This window comes from Bacidia gigantensis (assembly GCF_019456465.1).
Source record: "Bacidia gigantensis strain McMullin 20006 chromosome Unknown contig_246, whole genome shotgun sequence".
In the NCBI taxonomy this organism is placed as follows: Eukaryota; Fungi; Ascomycota; class Lecanoromycetes; order Lecanorales; family Ramalinaceae; genus Bacidia; species Bacidia gigantensis.
In genome coordinates this window covers 1,061,267-1,084,815 of record NW_025408602.1, presented here as the reverse complement: position 1 = coordinate 1,084,815, position 23,549 = coordinate 1,061,267, and the positions used below count along the sequence as shown (strand labels likewise).

The 23,549-nt window shown below is 49.9% G+C and overlaps 8 protein-coding genes across 8 annotated transcripts; 2 read left to right on the top strand and 6 right to left on the bottom strand.

The window, feature by feature from the left end:
* Positions 1 to 424: 424 nt before the first annotated feature.
* On the bottom strand, positions 425 to 3,248 carry KY384_005947 (uncharacterized protein; the record flags this gene model as incomplete). Its single annotated transcript, XM_044814444.1, has 3 exons — positions 425 to 669; positions 730 to 2,956; positions 3,018 to 3,248. The coding sequence occupies 3 exons, from the start codon at positions 3,246 to 3,248 to the stop codon at positions 425 to 427; spliced, it is 2,703 nt and encodes a 900-aa protein (XP_044668594.1).
* Positions 3,249 to 3,887: 639 nt separating this feature from the next.
* On the bottom strand, positions 3,888 to 5,286 carry KY384_005946 (uncharacterized protein; the record flags this gene model as incomplete). The annotated part of the gene is made up of 6 exons (XM_044814443.1): positions 3,888 to 3,945; positions 4,003 to 4,447; positions 4,495 to 4,551; positions 4,747 to 4,879; positions 5,018 to 5,087; positions 5,144 to 5,286. The coding sequence occupies 6 exons, from the start codon at positions 5,284 to 5,286 to the stop codon at positions 3,888 to 3,890; spliced, it is 906 nt and encodes a 301-aa protein (XP_044668593.1).
* A 522-nt stretch (positions 5,287 to 5,808) lies between these two features.
* On the bottom strand, positions 5,809 to 8,629 carry KY384_005945 (uncharacterized protein; the record flags this gene model as incomplete). Its single annotated transcript, XM_044814442.1, has 2 exons — positions 5,809 to 7,909; positions 7,959 to 8,629. 2 exons carry the CDS (start codon positions 8,627 to 8,629, stop codon positions 5,809 to 5,811), a joined length of 2,772 nt encoding a protein of 923 aa, XP_044668592.1.
* A 1,044-nt stretch (positions 8,630 to 9,673) lies between these two features.
* KY384_005944 (uncharacterized protein) lies at positions 9,674 to 11,287 on the top strand (the record flags this gene model as incomplete). Its single annotated transcript, XM_044814441.1, has 2 exons — positions 9,674 to 10,751; positions 10,800 to 11,287. 2 exons carry the CDS (start codon positions 9,674 to 9,676, stop codon positions 11,285 to 11,287), a joined length of 1,566 nt encoding a protein of 521 aa, XP_044668591.1.
* Positions 11,288 to 12,416: 1,129 nt separating this feature from the next.
* MSH2 (MutS-like protein) lies at positions 12,417 to 15,269 on the bottom strand (the record flags this gene model as incomplete). The annotated part of the gene is made up of 3 exons (XM_044814440.1): positions 12,417 to 15,011; positions 15,065 to 15,196; positions 15,246 to 15,269. The coding sequence occupies 3 exons, from the start codon at positions 15,267 to 15,269 to the stop codon at positions 12,417 to 12,419; spliced, it is 2,751 nt and encodes a 916-aa protein (XP_044668590.1).
* A 771-nt stretch (positions 15,270 to 16,040) lies between these two features.
* Positions 16,041 to 17,355, bottom strand: KY384_005942 (uncharacterized protein; the record flags this gene model as incomplete). Its single annotated transcript, XM_044814439.1, has 2 exons — positions 16,041 to 17,244; positions 17,300 to 17,355. 2 exons carry the CDS (start codon positions 17,353 to 17,355, stop codon positions 16,041 to 16,043), a joined length of 1,260 nt encoding a protein of 419 aa, XP_044668589.1.
* Positions 17,356 to 19,998: 2,643 nt separating this feature from the next.
* KY384_005941 (uncharacterized protein) lies at positions 19,999 to 20,764 on the bottom strand (the record flags this gene model as incomplete). The annotated part of the gene is made up of 2 exons (XM_044814438.1): positions 19,999 to 20,129; positions 20,410 to 20,764. 2 exons carry the CDS (start codon positions 20,762 to 20,764, stop codon positions 19,999 to 20,001), a joined length of 486 nt encoding a protein of 161 aa, XP_044668588.1.
* A 215-nt stretch (positions 20,765 to 20,979) lies between these two features.
* On the top strand, positions 20,980 to 23,443 carry VPS74 (Vacuolar protein sorting-associated protein 74; the record flags this gene model as incomplete). Its single annotated transcript, XM_044814437.1, has 10 exons — positions 20,980 to 21,204; positions 21,263 to 21,280; positions 21,336 to 21,416; positions 21,471 to 21,519; positions 21,576 to 21,614; positions 22,023 to 22,090; positions 22,182 to 22,439; positions 22,509 to 22,755; positions 22,839 to 23,329; positions 23,393 to 23,443. The coding sequence occupies 10 exons, from the start codon at positions 20,980 to 20,982 to the stop codon at positions 23,441 to 23,443; spliced, it is 1,527 nt and encodes a 508-aa protein (XP_044668587.1).
* Positions 23,444 to 23,549: the final 106 nt, after the last annotated feature.

The window sequence follows — 23,549 nt, the reverse complement described above, 5'->3', positions numbered from 1 at the left end:
CAACGAGACCGCTTGCAAGCTTCACGTACTACAATAGGCAGAGCCCACGGGCGATGAAGAAGTATTGGCCAGGCCTGGCGGAATGACAAGTAAGCAGCCGAAGGTGGAGCCTTCTGTGCGTCTTGAAGAGCATGAATTTGAATGGATGACTGATCCAACAGAGTGTAGGCACGCAAGGCACCCCTCGGCAGGTTACAGTCGCCATCAATTACCTTATGTCAGCGCTCCCAGGTAGGACTAGCGGAGTGTGCCTTGACTAGCTCCGGTCTACAGATGATTAGATAATTATCACTTTAGTAGTACGACGATAGCAGACGAATCTCCCAAGCAGCCATGGGAAAGACATTGTGTAGGCCCACAAACATGATTTATCTGCCGTTTGAAGGCATAGATTCACGATATGTACCTCGTAGCATAGACTCATTCACGGACGCTCTGGATTGGTATCTCTACACCCCCTCTCTCCGAATTCCCTCGCCCAATCCTCATACTGTTGCAAACCTTGCTTGTTCACGCTGGGTCGGATGTTCATCAAGCTAGCCTCAAAGTCGGAAAAATTAATTGGGCGGATTTCATCCGTAGACATATAGAGCAGCGCCTCTCCTAAACTGCGCAGGGGGCCCATAGCAGCGTCTTTGGCCAGAGCAGTGATATCGCTTCCAGAGAAGCCTAGGATTAACTGTCAGCCTGAAACGCTCATGAGTAAGGGCCAATCAAAGGCGTGCTTACTGTCAGTCAACTCCACGAGCACTTGGATGTCCTGCTTATTGAGGCCATGCTTCTGATGGCCGAGGAGCGTCCTCAATTGCTCCCCACGGACTGGCGCTTCGGGCAATGGAATATACTGCCGTCGCACAAACCTCCGGCGAGCAGCCTCGTCGATGGCCCAAGGCAGATTTGTAGCTGCCAGCACAAGCACTCTGGTGGGATCACCCTCAATCTTGTCTTTGTCGCCTTGCTTACCAGCTGCAGCGCGTTGAAGATCTGACCACTGGATGAGAAACTCGGTTTTAATGCGCCTCGTGCTTTCATGTTCGCTAGAGCCACCACGGGAGGAAAGGAGTGAGTCTATCTCGTCAACAAATATAATGGAGGGAGCCAACGCTTTAGCTAAAGAGAAAAGCGCGCGCACAAGTTTCTCAGATTCGCCCAGCCATTTGGATGTCAAGCTACTAGCCGATATAGCGAAGAAAGTGGATCGTGATTCGGTAGCAACAGCTCTGGCAAGCATAGTCTTTCCTGTACCTGGAGGGCCAAAGAGAAGCATCCCTCGGGCGGGCTCCCTGAGACCCAGAAAGAGATCAGGTCGTAAAAAAGGATAGACCACAGCTTCTTTCAGCGCTGACTTTGCGGCGTCTAGGCCTGCAACATCGGCCCAATGCACTTCATCACCCCTGACGACAATCTCATTGAAGATCTGTTTCGCAGCAGTCTCGTCGACTCCTTTGGGGAGATGCTTTCGAATATGCTTCACTCTTTCCTCAAATGTCTTTGGAGGGCAGTCCGATGTCGGCGAATCTTCACCTTTGCTTTCAGGCGACGTTAAGGCTGGATCAACTGGGATGGCTTCGTATTTGGATTTTTTGAGCGGCTTTCGTTTTTTCTGAGCGGCCTCGCGGCCTCGATCAGTAACATCATCGTTACTGGCCGATGATTCAAGGTTGTCATTATCGCCAGGTTTGCGCGACGGTCGCGGAGAAGACACACTAGCTACTGGCCTTCTTGCAACACCATTCGCTAGCGGCGCTCGAGTTCGCCGTTGAGGGGATTTCTGTCGTATTGGCAGGTTTGCGCTTCTCGGACTCTCGTCCCGACGTTGGACCCTTGCGTTGAACTCTGCTGTCGCCCTTGAGCTTGGCGCTGTAGGAGGGAATTCCGTCCGATAGGATGGGTAGTCCACTGATGGTTTGGCCTTCTGTCGGTTTACCGCATGGTCTGAGAGGGCTTCATGCAGTGATGGAGGTGATGCTTTATGACTGACAAGGTCGGGATGAACTTGAGATTCAGGTGCCTCGTCGTCATATCGCCACGATTCAGAGACCGTCTTCTTGGCGGCCTCATAATTTCGCGGTCCCAGTGGTCCTTGTGCAAATGCCAGAGTCGGGGGCGTGGAGGTTCCAGGCTGAGACTGCCCGCTGTTTTCTGGGCCTTCATTTTCTCCATCCACGACACTATTAGGAAGCTGTCTCGGAATGACCACAGAAGTGCTGCTCTCTCGGCGATATGTCTCTGCTCCACTATTTACAGTAGCTGTCGTTGAGCTTTGGCTCACACCTGACCCATTAGCTTTCGGCGTTGCATCCCATGCAAGTCCAGCCGCTTTGGAAGATGCGGGAGGAACATTGCTGCGTCCTCCCAAGGATTTCAACGGCTTCGTAGGTTTGCCTTTTGCATCTTTTGGCCCTCGCAAGGTTGTAAGCATTACGCGCCCGCCTTTTTTGTCAGGACTAGGAGTCCTAGATGTCCTCGTTGGGGGTACTGGTAGATTTGGTGGCGGTACCATCGCGCTTTGCTGTGGGGTGCTGTTGGGTCGTTCAGTATTGGAGTCTCTCTGAATAGCTGATGGTCGATGAGGTAGAGGTGGAGGGACTTTCAGCTGCTCAAAATTCGAAGTCGGTGGGACTGTTCCTTCTCCCATCCAATTCGATGGTGTACTGTGTATAGATGCAGATCCAGAGATTTTAGGGGGGACCATTGGCTTCCCAGTCGAATTCAAGCTGATACTCGACTTTTCAGACTCCTTGTTAGACTTTTCCGCCTCCTTACGACTTTTCTTCAGCGCATCCAGAAGATCTACTCGCTCTTTACATTGCATCTCCATGTTCCTCAGCGATTCTTGGAGTGCTCTTTCGGTCTCATTCTTCGGGACGTAGTTGGGAGGCACTCTGTACGCATTGTGATAATAGATCTGATCGAGGGCAGAACGCCAGGACCGTAATGCTTCAGCTTCATTGTTCTGCAAACGATCGCTTTCAGTAGTGATTGGATACGGATAGAGAGGTCAGCTTGTGCCTTACCTGGCCTTCAAAGTAGACAGCGGTAGAGCAAACTAGGTAGCATTCATCATAAGTCTTCTGTATAGAAGACGAGACTTTATTGCGCAACATCGAGTTGGTAATGAGTCTACTATGAAGTCCATAAAGAAGACTCGAAGCCGCGTTGGGGGTGGGGTAAACAGCAGTCGATTTTGGGTATGTGAGATATTGCTCGTCCTTTAGCAGCCTTGGGGGTCGAGGGGGTGCTCGCATGACGTTGTGCGCTAAGTGATGGGCTTCCTGATAGGGGACCCCCTCAGCCCGTACCCCGAGCATGTTCAGGCCCCTTTGGGCCCTCTCGTAATTACGTGCTTATGATGTAAAGTACGCATTGTAGATACTTTGTTACACTCTTGATGGCGATTCTTTTGGCGTAACATCTGGCAAAAGGGATTCTTCCCTCGCTAATTTAAAGACCTCCCATGGCATCTCCAGATTGGACTTGACAAGATGAGCATCGGCTGATGAATCGTCCAGACTATTGACCTGGAGACTGTATAAAAACGCGGATGCTTCTGCCGGACATCAGAGCCTCTAAGGTGTCCATAAGCCCAACCAAATATATACACTACACCTCAACACCAAGCCTTTGACCAATGCTTGCATTGGATGTCCGAAATTCGCTCACATAGAATGCTGTCGTGATGATCTTCATCTCATTTTCTCAATCGGTTTGTGCCCCTCAGAGCATGTACACCCGACGCCGAAGCTTTTTCACAACGAAGCCGTGGTTCCTTATTTGGCCATCTCTGGAGTTGCTTTCACGCCATGATGAGGCGAGATGCATGCTCCAGCGCTTCTTCTGTTGAAGAGGTCTACTAAATCCGAGCGCGCAAAGAAGTGCCTTCATTGTCATAAAGCATCATCGCGGTTCTGCACAAAATAATTCTTAGCAAGTTCGTAGGAGCTCCTATTTTGGATATTTAGCAAAGACAATGGCTAGTGATGCTTCGAGTCAATAGCTTACCAACAGATCGCAGTAGAGGGTACCGCAGTCAGTATTCTGGGCTGCAGCCCTCGAAAGAACCCCCGCCAACCTTGCTGTCTCCTGATGATAGAAGCGGCTCCGAACAGTCCCCTTGCAAGACGCAACTCTCGATCATGTGCGCTTCCTCGTGTCTGTAGCAAGGTTTTGATAACGTCTAATGGAGTTGTCAGTGCAGCTGCAAAGCCGCCTGCCATGCCTCCGGCAATAATGTGCGCATTCGGACTATATTCTCTTGCCGGATTCAGGAGTTCCGATAGATTTTCATATGCCATAAATTGCAATGCTGTGAAGGGCACCGTCATGGCTATGGTCGTCGGATATGAGGCGTAGAAGGCTCGTACCCCCTCATTCCTGTAGACAGACTTCAAGCAGTGGAAAACAGATCGATAAGTTGAGCCATGGACTTGCATGCGCTGCTTAATGACTAGATATATTTAGATTCTCGCCGAGCAACATCAACAGCTATCTTACCATCGAAAGGATTCATGAGCGCATCGCTTGCTATAGTAGCTGACCCGCCACTAGCCACTGCGACCTGTCAGCTTCGAGTGCGAAAGTCGATGACCAGCATGGAGAGACTTGCAGCCTGACAGCAGGTGATAACCAGACTCATTTCCACCCGTGGCATGTTTGACAGTCTCGTACGTAAGAAAGTAGACCGCGTGCGCCGGACCTGGTAGAGACCTTAGTATTGTCAAAGAATTGCCAGTGCGGTCGTAGTACCAGCTCCTAATATAACGCTAGAGATGCCTCTCCACATCCGTCCTGATCCTTCGACCTTTCGAATTTTCAGGAAAGCGTTTGTGAGGCCTGTGTATAGGCCACCCTCGGCGGGCTTGAGGACCTGTAACCGTGTCTTGAGGCAGTGAGTGAAAGCAGCTTCTTGTGAGCCAATAGTGGATTCACACCTTCAACATATCAACCGGATACATCACCGAGTGTTCCTATGGGCTTATCAGCTTGATTCATCCATCTTCTAAATCAATGACCGTACTGCGATGCCCGCAAATGCGCCCGCGAAACAATTCTCCAATATGGAGAAGTTGGGTGGAAGTGCTTCATAGCTACAAAATATCAGTCAGTATGAGCCTTATAGCAAACTCCAGATATAGCCCCTTACTCATCGTAGTCCATGGGCTTTGTATCATGGTGAGCTTCCATGGACCCTTGACGCACTGGCTTGGGCGGTGGCGAGAAGGTACCAGGGTGAGATATGGGCGGCTCTCGGATTGGACTAAGCGATGGAGATGGCGGCACCGTCATGAAGAAAGATTTCGAATGGCGTTCATTGACAGGCTGCTATCCTGACTCCGATCATCGGCAAATGCACGTTTCTCGACATTCGAAAACGACGCCTCCGCTCGCTCTCCGTTGTAGACGTGGTGGGAGGTTGGAGATTTTTGCAGATAAGGAGAGAATCGAAACTGTTGGGGTAAAACGGACAGCAGGGTAGATTGCTATTAAGTGGGCTGCTGTGAAATGTCGCGTTCGTCTATGATGTATGGAAAAAAAAAGTCCGGAGTACTCAAACAGGCTAGGTCGTGAATGAAGTCACCAGGGATTTTGGACCGCGAAATGACTTCCCTAATGGTTCTGATTGTGGGAGGAGGGTACTAATATGTCAAAGGATTTCAGGATTAAGATTCCATAAGTGTCTATCATAGTCTGTCTCTTCGATGCATTTACAAGCGGTGTCGCCGAGCTTTCGGCCGAATGCCAAACCCTTTACCTCCGTAGTCTCTAATGTGTAAATGCCCGGAATAAGCTCACTTTCAGATCATCCATCTATATGTTGACGCTTGGGCGTCCTTCATTTTGAGCCTTAGAGAATTGGTATACCAATCCGAGAACACCGGGAGCCTTATCTTCGTTTTCTCCCTCGTCGTCGTCTTCATCCTCATTGTCTCTCGCTCCGGCTTTTGTCGTCTTCCAGGATCCTCCGAGGTTGCTTTCCTGTATTATGCCATCCTCACCTAGATCCGTGACATGAGGCATATGATCCTCAAAATCAGCTTCTTCATCTTCTATAGGATGGTCAATAGGCGTGCGCGAAGCCCTCAATCGAGATTGCGCGCCAAATCTCCTAACACGCTGGGCACTTCCTACAGATGGTTGGTGATAAGGATCGAGTAGCATTGATGCGACTGGAGATGCTTGGCTTCCTGACGGAGCGAAGCGTGGAGTCCGTCGGTGTGCCGCTTGGGTTCCAACGCCTGCCCCAGCAAGCACCGAGCGGTGATGTGCCTTGGAGCGATCTGAGCGAGGCACTGTACCAAGATATGGACTTTGAGCGTCAGCCACAAGCGAAGTGGACATAAGGCCAGGGAAGGTAGGAGGGGCGTGAAAGCTGTTTTTGTTAGTAGGACGAAGGAAAGGGGCACCAGGGCGCTGGTTGGTGACATAGTTGTCAATGAAACCATAATACGATGCGAGCATCTTGCCATCCTTTGTAGAATAGTACTCCTCCCTGAGATCGCGAGCGGCGACATCGTCAATTTGAGGCGCACTGTTGCCACCCTTTTTAAAGTCGAACACAGCAAAAGAGCATACATATCCCATGCCATCCACATGGATGGTGAATTCACGGAAGAAGTCGACCAAGCGATCGGAACATTTCGTCAGACTGAACCATAGTACCAACGGGGCTAGGATGATGCTCATTATTTCCTCTAGAAAAATGAGTACCTTCATTCGATAGAGCTGGGCGAATTCCGTACGGACTTCGTTCGTGTGTAGTCTGCCTTTCCAATGTTGGGGCATATAATGCGTATATTCAGTCACATTACTGAGAGCGTACTCAGGATCGAATACCAAATTCTCCTCTGGCATGTTGCCTCTTGCGATGGCCCATATTGATCCAAATACGCCCAGGTAAAACAGTACTGTCCGTTCTGATGTGATTTCGAATGACAGAAACGACTCCGGGTCAATGAGTGAAGCAACTGCTAGTACTGACGTCAGAGCGCCAGCAACAAAGGCTACGAGTCCCGATATTTGGATGGTCTTGTCTTTTGGGAATTGATCAATGTACCTTGAAGCAAACGGGTACGACATATTGATGCGCCGGTCGAACAGGTGTTGCAGCTCGTTGAATTCTCGAAATTTCCATTCCGCAAAGGGCGTATATTGGCGAGACCCTATTTGGGAAGGATTGCGCTGGTACTCGGTAAAATATCGGAAGAAATAGACAAGCATATAGTACAAGACGGTAAATGGAGCACAGACAAGGCTTATGAAACCTGCAAAGAGAAAGCGGCTTCGAAAGCCATCACTTAGACCTTTTCGATGCGAGTCTTTGAGGAATAGGCTTCGAACCTGCCCCTGCTCATTGAAGACGAAGTCGAGAATGCAGTATTGCAAATGCCACTCCAGCGTTCTTGAGAAGAGCTGTCTGTTTCTCAAGAATGGTAGTGGAAGCGTGAAATCGAGTATATCCTTATTAATTAGTGCAATAAGGTAATTGTCTCTCCGCATAAGTCGGTTAGCAATGTCGTGTGCGTCCATTCTCTGCTTTGAATGGTTACCCATAAAACGTCGGTGTTGCTCTTTAGTGCCTGCTGCTGTTGCAGGATTTAGATCTCGCAGATCCATCAGCTTTTTGACGACCTCCTGCCAGGATATCGTCTGCATATCAGAGTCTGGGACCTCTAGCAGATGACGATAGAAGGTCTGCATGGATCGTAATCGACGAATATCCCGACAGTAATCAAAGACCTTGAAGACCCAGAAGAATGTGAAGAGCCAGAGCAGTAAGTTGGCAGAGCCGGACAAATTTCTAGTGCATTTCGGTATGAGAATCTGCGACATGGTATGGCTCTGTGGAAGTTTCTTGTATTCAATACACGAGGTTAAGAAAGTCGTAAACGTCACAACGAATGCTAAAGTCCTAGTCACTCTCAGTAATTCCTTTGGCTTGACTCTGCTAGATGGCTTACATGAGTTTGACAAAACGACTCAATAAGATACTGCGGATGCCATGCCCTACGTAGTAATCGTACACTTGATTTAGGAAACGATCCAAATTATCGACGTTGGCCCACATCCACGTAGCTTGTAGCTTAGGTTCTAAGATGCTGAGAGGACGACCGCGGCGATTTCCTAAGCCAGGTACCGTTTGGAATGGCGGTCGATCACCATAAAGTTGGTGTTCTCTTTGCGTGATTTGCCAATTAGCACGAGCAGTATGGGTCGAGGGTCCAGGTATTGGAGGCGGAAGGGTCATGTCCATATGTTCGTTGGGATCGACGATGGGAAGCTGTTTATCTTCAATTAAGAGAGACTGTGGCACCTCGCCATCCATGTCTTCTGATTCTTTCCCTTTCAGTGTGTGTCCTCGGCCTGGCTTCGGAGCCTGTCTGTGTAATGACTTTCGACCCTCTCTTGAGTGGGGTGAGGTCCCATCATCGACTTCCCGATCTCCAGAGCTATTAACATCCAGTTCATCATCATGAAAGCTTTGGTCGAGATTGTCGTCGTCTACCGCTGTGTTGGTACGCTCTTCGCCATCAGACGGTTCAGAGGCGTCCTCATGTTGCCTAAGTGTTTCGTAGATTGAAGGTTCTCCATTCGATGGAGGCAAGAGCCTTGAAAAAAGATTGGAAGTCATACGTGTATAGCGGTAAGAAGATGAGTTGGTACGTTGTGCTGCCTAAGGAGGAATTGTCATGTGCCTGCCATGAAGTTGAAAAGACATTTGAGAGGGCTTCGGCAGAACAGAATCCACCATGACCGTTGTCTCCCTGCTTGCATGGCTCACAGCAATTGTTTCGAATTTCTGTGTCTATATACCCAAATGACTCCAAAGATTGTCATTTCTTCTCTTCCTTCAATGTGGAGGACGAGACTTGGAGGGACAAGCGGATTGAAGAAGGCGGCACCTTTCCGCACTCCGCAATCAACTCCATCCGTCGCTCAGACAATAATAATAATGGTGTTCCTCCAGGACATTCAAGCTGCAAGACGAGGAGCGATGGTTCGGACAGCACCTTACTTATGCACCTTTTCTCCTCCCTCGCCATCGGAATCTTCATAGCGGGTTACATTTCTGCGCGGTGGGATCTTGTCAAAACTCTATACGATTTAGCGATTTGGGCGGAGGGTCACGGGGTAGTGGTAAGGACTACAAACCCATGATGCGTTTCCAAGGTCTGCGCTCACGCTGTAGCAGACCAGAGCAGCAAAGGGATTTGCCCTTCTTTCCGTCGGCTTCTCCCTCTTTATCATTCCTGCACACTATCTAGCCTCTCTGGAAAGGCAAGACGTACGCATCGCCAGGGACATCTTCCGACAATATTATAAAGCTGACGTTAAACATACAGCATCCTCGCTCGATTGTTGGAGGAATCTCCGCACGGGAGAATCTTCGGCGACGAGGGTCTTTCTAGATCTGCCATCAACAATGACATGGTCGGATCAACCGGGCTGCTCAGAATTTTCTGGCCTTCAGATATCCCGACAACGCAAGAACAGGGTGTTATAATAGGATGGCGTAACGGTGACCTCGACTTTCTGGTCGTCTCCGTCCTTCGCAATGTCGAGGTAGCATAGGACAATGAAGGCATGTGCATGCGCTCAATGCTAACGAAGGCAGGCTCGACGAGTGCAAGGAGCTCTGCACGTCGGTTCCTTGTTCAAGGGAAGCTCTCACCCCATGAAAGACATGTACGAGCTCTGCGGGACCATTTCAATGCATGTCATAGGTACACTCAACAACTCGCCTAGCCCCAACACATCGTTTGATCCCGATCATTTACTGCTAGAAACTACTCCCGGCAGCACTGTGCCAACCGTGCTCTGCCCTTCAAGCAGCCCTTTGTCGGTGCAGATCGTTCTATTTGACCGTCCCTCGTCTTACCGAATGGAATATATGTCCTTGGCTCCTATTCCTTTAGTACTGGGAGATAAACCCGTCATCAACACTACACGAACGTTCGGTGATGCTACAACAGCTTTGAACGATCGGGAAGGGAGCGCGGCCAAAGCACGACTGATCGAGAAACTCAAACTTCATACCGTTGTACGTCGCCAGCCTTCGCAGAAAGAAAGGCTGCTTTCCACAATTCTGACTCAGATCAATTGTTCTGGCGAGTTGGCGTCACTGATCAATAATAACCTATACCATCTTAGAGGGAGGCAAAAACGAAGCCTGAGTGTTGGTGAGAAGGTTGTGCAGTCAGCTACAACGTTAAGAAATTACGCGCAGGGTCTTGTGTGGCAATTCGCAATTACGTGGCTGTGGCCTTTCCTTATTCGACTTCTGATCTTCTTGCTTGTTTGCCAGCGAGTGGCAGCCGAGATAGTTCTTCTTTTACTTGAATGGAGACCCAATTCTGATTCTAGGGCGCTAAAGGATCTTTCGGCAACTGCCCAGCAACTCGATATTCGGCTTCAACAGTTTTGCTATTGGCCCATCCAGAACATGACCCTACGAAAAAGGAAACGTAGCTGGGAGAGCGTCACCGACAAGCATCCCGATTATATTCGCTTTTACAGCAGCCTGTGGCTTGTAGCTAACGATATTATCATCGGAATGGCCGTGGGTTCATACATCATTGACAATGCAGAATGGGTAGCTCATCAAATCTCGTTGGCGCTTAACGACTGGACCGTTGAGGGTTTGATGAACGTGATACGCTGGCTGAGAGAGTATCCGGCGGGCCTCAAGCTCAACAATGAGCTCGCTAATTTTCTAGGCCGCCTTGTACTCCTTATGATTGAGTATTTCAAAAGTAAGTATTTTCCTTGACAAGGACAAGAGTACTGACGAGTAGCTCAAGGCTGGTTTGTTGCTTTACAGCCCTGGCTGCCGTCCATCATCTACTATATTGGCATCGCAAGCTTCGCGGGAACGACCATGCCAATCGCTATATTTTCTGACCTGCTTTCACTAGCAACGTACCATATACTGTGCTTCTACACGGCTTTTGCACGCATTTTCCACTGGCAGCTGACAATCATCTTGTCGCTCTTTCACCTCTTTCGCGGCAAGAAAAAAAATGTGCTACGTAAACGTATTGATTCATGTGATTATGACCTGGACCAGCTACTTTTAGGGACAATACTCTTCACACTCCTCTTCTTCCTACTACCTACGGTCGTCGTGTTCTACCTGACGTTCACAACAGCTAGGATGGGCGTCATGTTCATGAACGCGGCACTGGATATGTTACTAGCTCTTTTAAATCATTTTCCAATTTTTGCATTGATGCTGAGAATCAAAGATTCTAGGCGCCTCCCAGGTGAAATCTCTTCTTTCAAGAGGTGAAGGACGTTTACTCATGGCAATCAGGCGGCATTTCATTCGGACTCCAAGATACCCATCGACTTTCTGTGCAGCGTTCAAGCGATTCATCTCGTTACCCCAAAACATCATACATAAATTTAAAAGTAAGCTCAACATATACTCCACTTCTCCACCCACTAATTTTTACAAAGTCCGTGCCCCTCTCCCTCCGCGAATTGTTCGACCAATATTTCCAACTCGCCCACCGGATCCAAAAGCACTATTTCTCGTTGCAGGTCGTTCTAAAACTTGTCACAGGTGACGCCATCCCTCCCATTCCCCGCAAAAGCATGTACAGTTTGCAGTATAGCATGCTTCCTGCAAAGCGAGCAGGTATGCTTGAGGTCTGGCAGCGATGGATTGAAGGACCTGAATATCGAAGTCCGGTCAAGGGCAAACAGAACCCCTCGGGAGAGCTCAGGGCTGCGAATGGGTGGGCTCATGGGCACAAATCGAGGAGAAGCAGGTGACGTCCTATCACTTTGCAGTGTTCTCCAGAGTGTGTATGTCTCCAAATTGAGTAGACTCCATCATAGCACTGGAATTCGCTTCTAGAGCATTGGAATTGAATGCCACCTTTCCTTCAAGGGGGTCAAGGACCAATCGTACTATCAGCCAGCGCTTTTGGGTCCTTCCCCACCTTGATCTGTTCCCCAGAACGTAGGCTCCTTTGCCTGCATTCTCGTTTTCCCGCATATGCCTAGCATTTCCATCATCAGTGCCAAACATATTAATCGTTCAAGATCTGCAACCATTCGCACACTTAGAAAGCAGCTGACCGGCGCAATTTTAGCAGCGTGCTAGGGCTGAATCTGCAAATTCCAATTCCACATCCACCGGTACATATCAAGAATATTCTCCATAACGACTACCCAAGGTAATTCAAGCATTTCAAACGGAGTTTGAGGGACATTTATTTTTTCTAATCTCGATCAGACGACCAACGAAGGATGTATGCGTTTTATAACAGATGCGGCAGACAATTGGATTGGAATTCCATGCTCGAGAGCTCCGACGAAGATTAACCAGGCTCACAAGAACGCCTGTATTTATATTCCAGAAATTTTTACGTCCTTCAGCCGACGTTGAATGAATCAGGCAATACGTTCGATCAGAGAGCTTTGATAGATTGGAAGAACGGATTGTCCAATAATTTGCTGTTTCCCCTGACTAGAGCTTTCATCTTCTCAACTTGAGCCTCACTGCTCATATTCTTGCCATCCGTCTCGCTCTTCCATTGCATTAACATCTCTTTGAGGAGTGCGCTCCCTTCATCAACATCTTCCTTGGAGTGCTTAACGGCTTCTGCGTCATGTTTCGTTGAGAAATCTTCAAGCTCGTCGGCCTTTCGCTTCGCCATATTGACGACCTTTGGAGGGAAACGGACCAGTTCGGCGACATGTATTCCGAAACTTTGGTCGCAAATACCATCCTCGACTTTGTACAACAAGGTCACTTCTTTCCGGTCCTGAGCGGTAGTTTCACCGATATGAGCAACAACATGCAGGTTTTGAACCTGGTTGTGCTCCTCTACCAACGCTGTCAATTCATGGAAATGCGTAGCAAACATTGCGAAACATTTGAGTTCTTTGATAATGTGCTCGGAAATGGCCCATGCAAGCCCAAATCCATCGTAGGTGCTTGTACCACGCCCGAGCTCATCAATAATTATCAGTGACTCTGCAGTCGCTGATTTTAGAATATTTGCGGTTTCTAGCATTTCCGCCATGAATGTAGAGACGCCTTTGAGCTGTGAATCGCTTGCTCCCACTCTGGCAAGAATGCTGTCAAACAGCGTCAGTTCTGCTTCCGCGCATGGCACAAAACAGCCAACTTGGGCCATGAGTGCTATAACACCAATCTGGCGAATGTAGGTCGATTTGCCTCCCATATTAGGTCCAGTAATGATGAGAAACTCCGAGCTTCCGCGCACGAGCGACACATCATTCGTAATGAATTGGACGTCGTCCTGCATTTCCATGCATGGATGGCGCGCTTCTTTCAATATAGTGTTCCCTTGCCCACGCGGATGCAATTTTGGGCGCACATAAGAAGTCGGAGCGTGGACAGAAACGTGGGCTAAGCTGACAATAACATCGAGGTGAGACAGCACAGCAGCGAGTTTCTCAAACACCGGGCAGTATGAGGCGGCTACACCAACAACTTCGCTGACAAGTCCGCTTTGCGTACGGTTGTAGTTCTCCGATAGTTGATCGTGCTCTCTCCGTAACTCTTGCATCTTGGATGTGGTGAAGTAGACACCGTTCTTTTGTGTAGAGCATTCTTGATATTGTCTCTTGTTCCGTATACATCCAGCTTCCGTCCGGGTCAGTCTAAAGCACCATCCGTGAACTCGGTGGTTCTCAAGAAAGAGTTTCTTGCCTAGTTCTTGATCTAGATCATCGCTCACACGAGCATGTTCAGCGTCCATGTCACGTCTCAGCTTGTCGAGCCGCTTCCGTATGATCTTCAGGCTTTCGTCAAACTCGGGTTTTATGATGAACTCATGACGGTCCATGGCGTCGAGATCAACCGTTGTTTCAACCATTTCCTGCAATTTAATCATACTATTTGAGTATTGAATCAACTTGGAGGTGTATTCCGCATCTAGCGGATCTTTGTACTTCTCATCCATGACGCCTTCGAGGGTACCAATGAAGCCAGGGATCCGAATGGCAACCTGATATGCCCTTACTACGTCTTCGAGTGACGCCAACTTCCGTTGAAACTTTTTGGCTAGTCTGTACAGGTCGGGTATGGATCGCAGATGTTCTTCCTGCATCGTCTGCCGAAGTTCGGTGTCAATGAAGAAGGCCTCTACTAATTGTTGTCGCCTTTCGATATCTTGTAGGTTCATCAGAGGTTGCTTTAGCCACTGTGCCAGCAGTCTGCCTCCGACAGGTGTTTTACAGTGATTCAGAAGTCCAAACAGACTCATAGTCTTTGAGCCATCACGAGGCCCAGGCATCAAATTAAGTGCTCTGAGCGCAGCTGCATCTAACTTCATGTACTGAGAGAGATCGTGCTGATATAGCTGATATTGGCCAAAATTTGAAGGGTCCGAGAGCAGTCCAAGGTATTTGATCAGAGATGCTGCCGAGCCCATAGCCACTTTGAGATCAGTCTGGGGAAGCCTGCCAGCTGAACCTTCTTCACGTAGCAATCTTGCAAGATCCTGCTCGATGTCCTTGATCCCAAAGTCAGCAGGAGTACAATCAGCCACTGCAACACCACAATTGTCGGCAATGCTTCTCAACTTCGCCAATTCAGGATCCTTTCGTTGAGAGTCAATTTGCAGCAGGCACTCTCTGACACCAAGCTGTATAAGTAAAGACTCAAAGTTGGAGTATAAGTCATTATCAAGGAACTCGCTGACGCCCAGCTCCCGTGCACTTGCGTCCGCAAAGCACACTCCCACGTTCCTTGCTTCCGAAGCTTTAGCTGTGACCTTGACAGCTAGTATGATCGGGGCAGCATTATACTGTTCTCCAAGCTCATCCTCTACATCCTGCAAGTTACCGGGAGATGCTGACTTTACGATCTTCCATTGCATGCGGCCGGTGGCTGCCCAAATCTCGATCCTTTTGCCTCGCGAGAACAGTGCTTCTCGAAGAAAGTTTCTCTGCACAGTGGGAGTCATTGTTACGGACGAAAGTCCGCTTTCTGGCTTGCCGAGCTGTCTGAGAACAGACGTGGACTTGTATGCCTGCAATACACGTGAGTTGTACTGCCTCCGATTTCAAGCTTGGACAGTCATACGGTACGCGCAATAAATGTAGCGTCATCTCCATGGGCAGTGTAATAGTCGCCTCGGTCGAAGATTCGAACAGTATCTTCATCTTTTGTCGGCAGGGCACGAAAGAAGCGAATGAAGCCGACTTCATCATCGACCTAATTCGAGGGTTAGTAGGGGCTGCACCTTGTTGAGGGGGCACAGTACCCTCAACTCTGGTCTTGACGACATGATGCTAGAGTTCTACGTTGGAAGAGGTGATTGTGTAGTTGGATGTCTACGATTCAACGAACAATTATGCGAGACGCGGAGCGCACGCGAAAATTGGGGCATGTCACGTGGGACTGTCCGCAACCCAAGATGGAATATCCTGTGGAATGCGCAGCCAAGATGTGAAATACGCATCAGTCGCGCTGATAGTACAAAGGGCCGAAACATCCGGCCTGGGGATGATTGTGAAAAACAGCGCACGAGAAGACGGGGCATTGACAAAGAGTTATGGTCAGAAGAGCAAAGGAAGATGATTTCTACACGTGCCTATCGCTGAGCTGCTCGCTCATGAACTTTGTAGTATACACCATTCCAGGACATATACATTAACCCATGCGTGTGCCGAACGCTGTACAATCCAACGATTCCACGTTTTTATGCGAAGAGAGAGCCGGAATGCCATGGCGACGGATGCGAATCTGGATTCATCAACGTGAGATGTGCCGGAGTAAAGATGATTCTTTGATCAAAAGATGAAATATGGTCGTATGTACGGTGACCAAGGAAAGGTTGCCGCGGCAGAAGGGCGCACCGCTTGGCGCTGAAGTCCCGGCACCTCATCTCTAACCGAGATCGCGATGCGCTTGGGGGGTGAGGGGCAATCGCTGGGTTCTGTTGATCGAGCCTCGCTTCGCAACCTCTTCCCTCTCCACACGACATTATTCATGGCCTGGATTTGCAATCAACTCTGGCTGCGCATGGATGTCTTGCGACCGATGAAGCGACGCCATTTCAGGTGCCATTCTCGCCCCAGGACGTGTCGTTAATGAAAGCCTCCCAGCCAGCATCTAATCCTGGTGTCGCAGTCCCACTGCCCTGCGAGCTGTGTGTTGTAGGAAACATTTGAAGCTTTGAAAAGTCGGCATTATCAAAGCTCTGCTGTGCCATAAATGTCGGCGGCATTGAGTTGGCTGCAGCGTTCTGATTGAAACCGACTTGTCGCGTTTGCATATCAAGGGCACTGGGTGCTAGAGTCGTACTCATGCCGCCAATCTGTGGGTTGAAGCTCTGGGGCTTCATTTCGGTCTGATTGTCATGGCTGAATGCACTTGGTAAGTTCTCATATCCGCCCATTAGTGCACTCGTCATGGGATCGCTAGGGTCAAGAGCTCCACTGAGTAGCATCTGTGATTCTACGGGCAGCGCTAGTGTAAATGGACTCATGCTGGGATACTCATTGACATGTGGGGAGAGCTGCTTCTGTTGTGGTGGCACTGTCGCTGGAGGCGCACTTGTCTGCGCAGCTGGTGCGACGGGGCTATGCTTGTGGCTCTGTGGCGTGTGCGGGACATTTGTTCGGTGTTGCACTGGAGAGTGAGATGTCGAGTGAGATGTCGAGTGAGATGTCGAGTGAGATGATTGCGATGCTTGCCGCTGCGAGGCTTGACCGTTAGGAGCCCCATCCGATTGGGCTCCATTCGAATGTGACAAGTGAGGTGAGAAACTTGAGGTATGTTGCGACTGAGGCTGCGAAGGCCTCCGCTGCTGGTAAGACGGCCTGTAGCCTGGTGTCCCTGGTGTGGGGTATGGCTGGCCGTAAGACTGCGGCCATTGTGCGTGAGGGGATTTCGGGGGAAACGGCGATGGGTAGACGCTCTGATTGTGCGAAAACTGCGGAGCGTTGGGATACTGCTGAGCATAAGAATTGGAAATTGCTTGATCAAGGGCGCTCCTCATCGCTACATGATTAGTGAGATATGCTGATAGCCTTCGGTTGAAATCGGCAGAGCCGGTTTGCAAATGGGCGGTGAGTCGTCGATATTGCACAGGAAGGTCGTCGTCTTCCTCTTCGTACATCTCCTCGTTGACGACATCCTGTTCGCTCACACGAAGTGACCGACCTGTCCGCCTCTTGTGGATTTCTGACGCTCGCCGCGCTGACTCCACACGAGCTTCGAGGCTGCGGTCACTTCGACGTGAGGCGGCAATGTATGCACTGAATATGAGATAAGAACAAGGACACAGAAAGAATTCAATTGATGTGGGCTTACCGCTCTTGGTTCTCTTCATGGGTGCGTTCGGTCTTCAAGGCCTTTGCAGGAGGCATGGTGCGCACGGGAGGCATCGCCAGTCAGTGGATGGGGCTGGCCTGTATATGACAGTAATAATGTGAGTGGCAATTCGGAGTGATGCCGTGCAAGGCTCGTGCGACCGATTGCAAGTGCCTAGGGCAGATCGCAAGACTGCCGAAACGGGAGGTATGTACGGGAGGTGTGCACAGTAGTTCTGCAGTTCTGGTGCTGTGGAAAGAAAGGGAGCTGATCTCGAGAGACCCTATCGTACCCTGTCTGAGGCTCTCACAGCTGTTGGAATCGAAAGGCTCCAGAAGGCAGAGACCTCTCGAAGTTGCACTTCCAAATTCCAATTGCAGACTTTCCAGACCCTTGGGGGTTCTAGACGCTGTTGCACGAAGTGCGAAAGGTAGAGGCTATTGGTGGAAAAGAACAGTAGATTTCGATGGGTAGGGAGCGCGATGGTCAGCGCAGTCCAGGGCCGAAATCGATCACGGAATTCTCAGATGCGCACAACTGCCGAGAGTGATGCAGATCTCACACTTGCAATATCAGGATTAATGAGGATTTCAATTGATTGCCACGGTAAATTGTTGTCGGCCGAGGACGAGAATGAGAAGTATGAAGAATGAAGAATGAAGAATGAGGACGCAGTGGCGAGGATGAGATGTTGTGGAGGACAATTAATGGGAAGGCAGTTGGAATACTGGCTGTATTAGTATTGGGACGGGGAAAGCGAAGGGAAGAATGGCGCAAAGTCGAGCTTTAGCTGCAGGGGTTAACACTCGGCTGCACCGGCAAAGCTCATCCAGAGCATTATTATTATTATTCTTATTTGGTGGATGAGGGGGGAGAAGTGGGAGAGAAAGGGTGGATGGGTCATGACTTGGGTGAATCGTACTCGTACCAGAGCGACAGCGTTTGGCACCGCGCTGCACGCCTCTGCAGCGGCACTTAACCGGATAACGGGATTAGCGTGCGACCCATGGACCCCCTGGCCCTTCATTGGCTGGCCACCGGCCCTGTCAGACGGACCCTGAGATCTCGGTGGGGCCCCGATCTCATTTTCCCAGATCTGCTGCCGATACCTAATCTACACCTTAAACCCAAAGCATGCAGCTCACCGTCCCTTCTGTCTCCCCCGAGCCACAGCATTTCCTCATTAATATTCTCCATGTCAGAGAGCCTCCCGTTGCTTCACCCCGATTGCACGAGACCTGCCGTCGTGGCTCTCCCTGCTCAGATCGAAGACTGGACGTGGTCACATCCGGTCTGCGAAGCATGAAGATCGCGAGGTCTGTGATATACTGTGACAGTGATAGATTGCGGGCATATCAATCGAGCTTCCACACTTTCCCAACGAGCGCAACGGGTCGTAGTGAGGGGTCTCAACTCTCAAGAGGTCTGAAATGCCCTAGGAATCTAACCCTAAACGGTCGGAAGAGACGGACCGCGGGAACGGCGTCACTTTCCCCGTGCCCTGGCTGAAGAGGCTGCTTTCTTCCTCCGAACAGAGTCAAGCCACACCAGTGATGCAGGAGCCCTTTTCACCACATGAATTGCATCCTCCTACTGACATCGATCGTTCTTCTCGTTGCCCACGACATGCACCGAACAACGGCCTCTCGCCGTTCAATATGCGATCGCGTAACAACTATTCTAGTATTACCGGTGCCTGTCTGCCATCCGCCCGGTACTTTATATGAACCATCATGTATGCAGTGGATTCATCTTGCAAGTCTTGTATTGTACGTCAGCCACGCGTGTACCTCGTCTACCAAGTGGCGCTGGCTTGTACTTGCCAGTAGATCCTACCAGTGACTGGTACGATACCGGCATATTCAGCTCCTGCGAAAGAATAGATCAGACCCTGCACCAACGATCTGTCGATTTCGATAGATCTAATAAGAGCCATTGCTGAAGATTGTGCCCACACGGGCCCGGGACCTTTCAGCCTCCTCTGAAGAATGGATAGAAACTCCAAGTAAGTGCGAGCGCCTGCGGAATAATGTTGTCTCGCAGACACCTAGCGCGTCATACCACAGTCTACGCGCACAACCTCAGCTTTCGCTCTCACCGAGCGTCATTACTGCAGGCCATGGTGACAAGCTCTCCATATCAGCGTAAATTTGATTGGAGGGGGCTCATTCTCGATGGTCTGATCTCAACCTTTGTAAGTCATGACAGTGAAGCCTCCCGAGCCCATGGGTTTCTAGACTTGGCTCGGGGTACGTGGCGCTCCGTCCCGCTGACTTCAGCTGGGTATGCCATTCTGACCGTGCCCAAACCCTCGTCCTCGTCCTTATTCGCCACCCAGAGGCCCGTCAATAATCACTTTGGAAGGCAATTGCCATGGCTCGCGTTCATCGCACCATATGCTAGGTTGTGGTGAGATTGCGGAGTACGATTGAGGTGTGGCACAAGCGTGTTGCTGCTGGACATGGCTCTTCAATTACACGCCCTTCGTGGTGCAGTCACCTGTCGCCATCCGTCATTTCCTCAGCACCTTGGCTCTGGGCTCTCGATCTTTTAAAAACTCAGGGCATAACAAAAGGGGTTTGAATTCCTTCATTCTCTGGGGAACTCAACGAAGACCAATGAGTCCAACGCCATTTATCAAGGATGCTTTCTCGTGTATATGTACAATGCACAAACCTTCAAAGACACTTCTTTCCTAATCATCGATAGGGAGCGTCGGCCCTGGCCACTGCAGCCAACTCGGGCTCCCACTTGTCGCCATTGGCTAGTAATTTCTCCTTGTTATAAAGTAGTTCCTCACGAGTCTCAGTAGCGTATTCGGCGTTTGGCGCTACCATCCAAATTAACCATTGCCTATTGCACTAACTGGTGTTCAAGGGCGGTGGAAGAATACTTACACTCCACAATGGCATCCACAGGACAACTTTCCTGGCAAAAGCCACAGTATATACATTTCGTCATATCAATATCATATCTTGTCGTCCTCCTACTTCCGTCTTCTCGCTCCTCGGCCTCAATGGTGATAGCACTCGCAGGGCAGATCGCCTCACACAGCTTGCAGGCGATGCACCTCTCTTCACCGGTTGGGTACCTCCTCAAAGCATGCTCACCTCTGAAGCGGGGCGATATAGGGCCTTTCTCGAAAGGATAGAAGATGGTGTAAGGTGGCCGGAAGAATTGCTCGAGAACGACGTACATGCCTCGCAGCATCTCGGTAAGGAGGAAGTAATTGCCGGCTTTGTCAAGAGATGTATCTTTGCTCTCATCCCAGCGTTTCTGGTGTGGCAGTCGGAAGTTCGAGGGTGGTGGGCCGGAGGGGGTCGCAAGGTTTGTGTTGGTAGTCGAGAACGCGGATCTGGGGATGGTGGCGGCGATTTTGCAGTGAGGCCGTAGCCCATGAGCGATCAATGCAGTAGCCGTTGGCCTTGAAGCCACGAGTGTCTTCAAACTCTGCGTTGAAGCCATTGCGACCAGAGATGTGAAGAGGCCAATACCTGTGGCGACTTGAAAGAAAGTGGAAGAGGAATGAATGAGCGGATAGTTTGGTCATCGAAAATCCACTACGCTTATTGGACGGCCAGCTAGCTTGTCTTGGCGGGTGATTGGAGCTTTCAGTTCTATATTGCCTCAACGCAGATTCTCTGCTCACCCAAAGGTTGTTAGCTCCATCGATCCTCACCATGCTTCGCAATACCCTCCTCCAATCTGCAAGGCTTGCAACGAGAGCTACTTACAGGACTCAATTACCCGTTCGGCGAATACTTACCCCATGCCTTTTCCCAACCTCCAGCAGATCCTCTCCCTCCCTTCAATGTCAGGCTGCCAGATGTTATTCAGCACCGGCAGGCCTAGCGAAAGAGGAAGTCCAAGGTAGAATAATAGACCTTTTGAAGAATTTCGATAAGGTGCGATTTTCTCGCGAGGTACTGGCGAGGCGCAACATACTAACGTGCTACGTGATAGGTCAAGGACTCTACCAAGGTGAGCGACGTGGACCGGGAGTGATCAAGAATGTAGACTTAAATGCAAAATAAAGCTCACACCTGCTTCGCACTTCTTGAACGATCTTGGTCTCGACAGCTTGGATACGGTGGAGGTGGTAATGGCGATTGAAGAAGTATGGACCATCGATTTTACGCAGCAATTAGCGATACTGAGCGCTTTTATATAGGAGTTCAGCATCGAGATTCCAGATAAAGAAGCGGATGCTATCTTGAGCAGTGAGTGACAATGGGTCTTGGGGACCAGCCGATCAGAATTGCTGACTGGACCGCAGTCGACAAAGCTGTGGACTACATTTTGGGGCAACCAGACGGTAGGTCCCTTCCATCTCCTCCGAGTATCTTTGCTTTCAACTGATTCGTTTTAACAGCGCATTGAGTTCATTGACATGTACGATTTGGGTTGAGGGGGAGAGAATGGACTATAGGGTGCGGTCACGCGAGGCTGCGTCCATGGGACTTGAGCATATATAGACACTGGGCAATGCGATGCAACTCCAACCTCTTCAATCTAGAACCATTTTCATCATCAATTTGTCGCAAGTTCTTTTTGCCCAAAATTGAGTACCACCTGTCCTGCGTAGATTGCGGCAAGCCTAGGCGAAAATCCTTGCCGTGAAACGGTGCACCCTCACCCAATGTCAGCCACTCTGGGGGTGACAACTTTCCTCAACAGCGGTGACATATTGTAATAGCTTGCAGTTGATGACGAACAATCGGAGATACTTGCAAGCATAGAAATATTGATCCCACGCCAAAGCAACGCCGAGACCCGCTAAGCTTCGCTACTGTCCAGCCGGAATTCTGTTTCCTTGGTAGCTTTCGAAGCAAAGAACACCGTCATTAATAGCGAGCTGGAATAAGAGTCATGGCGTCCTCAGGCGGCCTCACTCGCCGCCGAGGAGCAGGAGCGGGGGGGAGGCTCGACCACTGCAGACGACGAAGATACCAGCCGAGTCAGTTCACCCAAGCCGAAGGACACAGACAGTCGCGCCCCGGAAACCTCATATCTAGGCGGAGAGAATGGACACAAAATAGCATTCGATCCAAAAGACATCGGGGAAAGTGAAGAGCGGAGCAAACAGCCGAAGTTGACATTGATGGAGGAGGTGCTCTTGATGGGCTTAAAAGATAAGCAGGTACGCCGCTACACGGTCGTATGTATCAATTGGGAGTTCGCGTGCTGATCTGTCATTTGCTATCTCTAGGGTTATCTGTCATTCTGGAACGACAACATCTCCTACGCCCTACGCGGCTGCATCGTGATCGAGTTGGCATTTCGAGGGCGAATAAGCATGCAAAAAGATTCCTCAAGGCGGCGCTTTCCACTTGCCGACAGGGTAATTGAAGTCATCGATGATACGTTGACCGGCGAAGTTCTTCTGGATGAGGCACTGAAGATGATGAAGTCGAGTGAGAAGATGAGTGTGACTTCGTGGATCGACCTGATGAGCGGTATATTTTCCCTCTTCCTTACCTTCTAACCCGACTCACAGCACATCCATCAAAGCGGAAAGCTGATGAAAATGCACAATCAGGCGAAACATGGAATCTTATGAAGATCGGCTACCAATTAAAACAAGTCCGAGAACGACTTGCGAAAGGCCTCGTAGACAAGGGTATCCTGCGCACGGAGAAGAAGAACTTCCTCCTATTCGACATGGCCACCCACCCCGTGGCAGACGGTGGCGCCAAAGACGATCTCCGTCGCCGCGTAAGAAATATGCTCACCAACCGCACCGTTGTCCTGCCAGGCTCGCAGTTTCTGCCCGAGGAAATGGATTTCCGCTATATCAGGACGATATCCATGGTGTGTGCAGCCTACGCTGCTAATGTGCTAGAAAACGCGTTGGCGACACTAGGACATGAGGCAAGGGAGCGAGCATTTGCGCAGGTGGATGAGCTGCTGGCGGAGTACTCGCAGTGGCCATTTGGGAAGAAGGCGGGCAGTCAGGGGATTGGTGCCAATCTATCACAGGTGGTAACAGAGGAGATGAACAAGAATAAAGATAAGGAACTGCAGTTAGAGGTACGTCCATCGATTTAGGCTTAGTGACTCCTTTGCAGAATGGCTGACACGAATGACTCATAGGTTGTTGCGGCTTGTTTGAGCGTATTTACAAGACTTGATTCCCTCTTGTGAGCGTGCTTGTATTTCTAAGTGAAGGAAGAGCTTTCTCTAGCTGGCTTTAATCAGGTCTAGTCGGCAGTCATTGACTCCTTTGGTCCAGACCAATGAGTGATGGGTG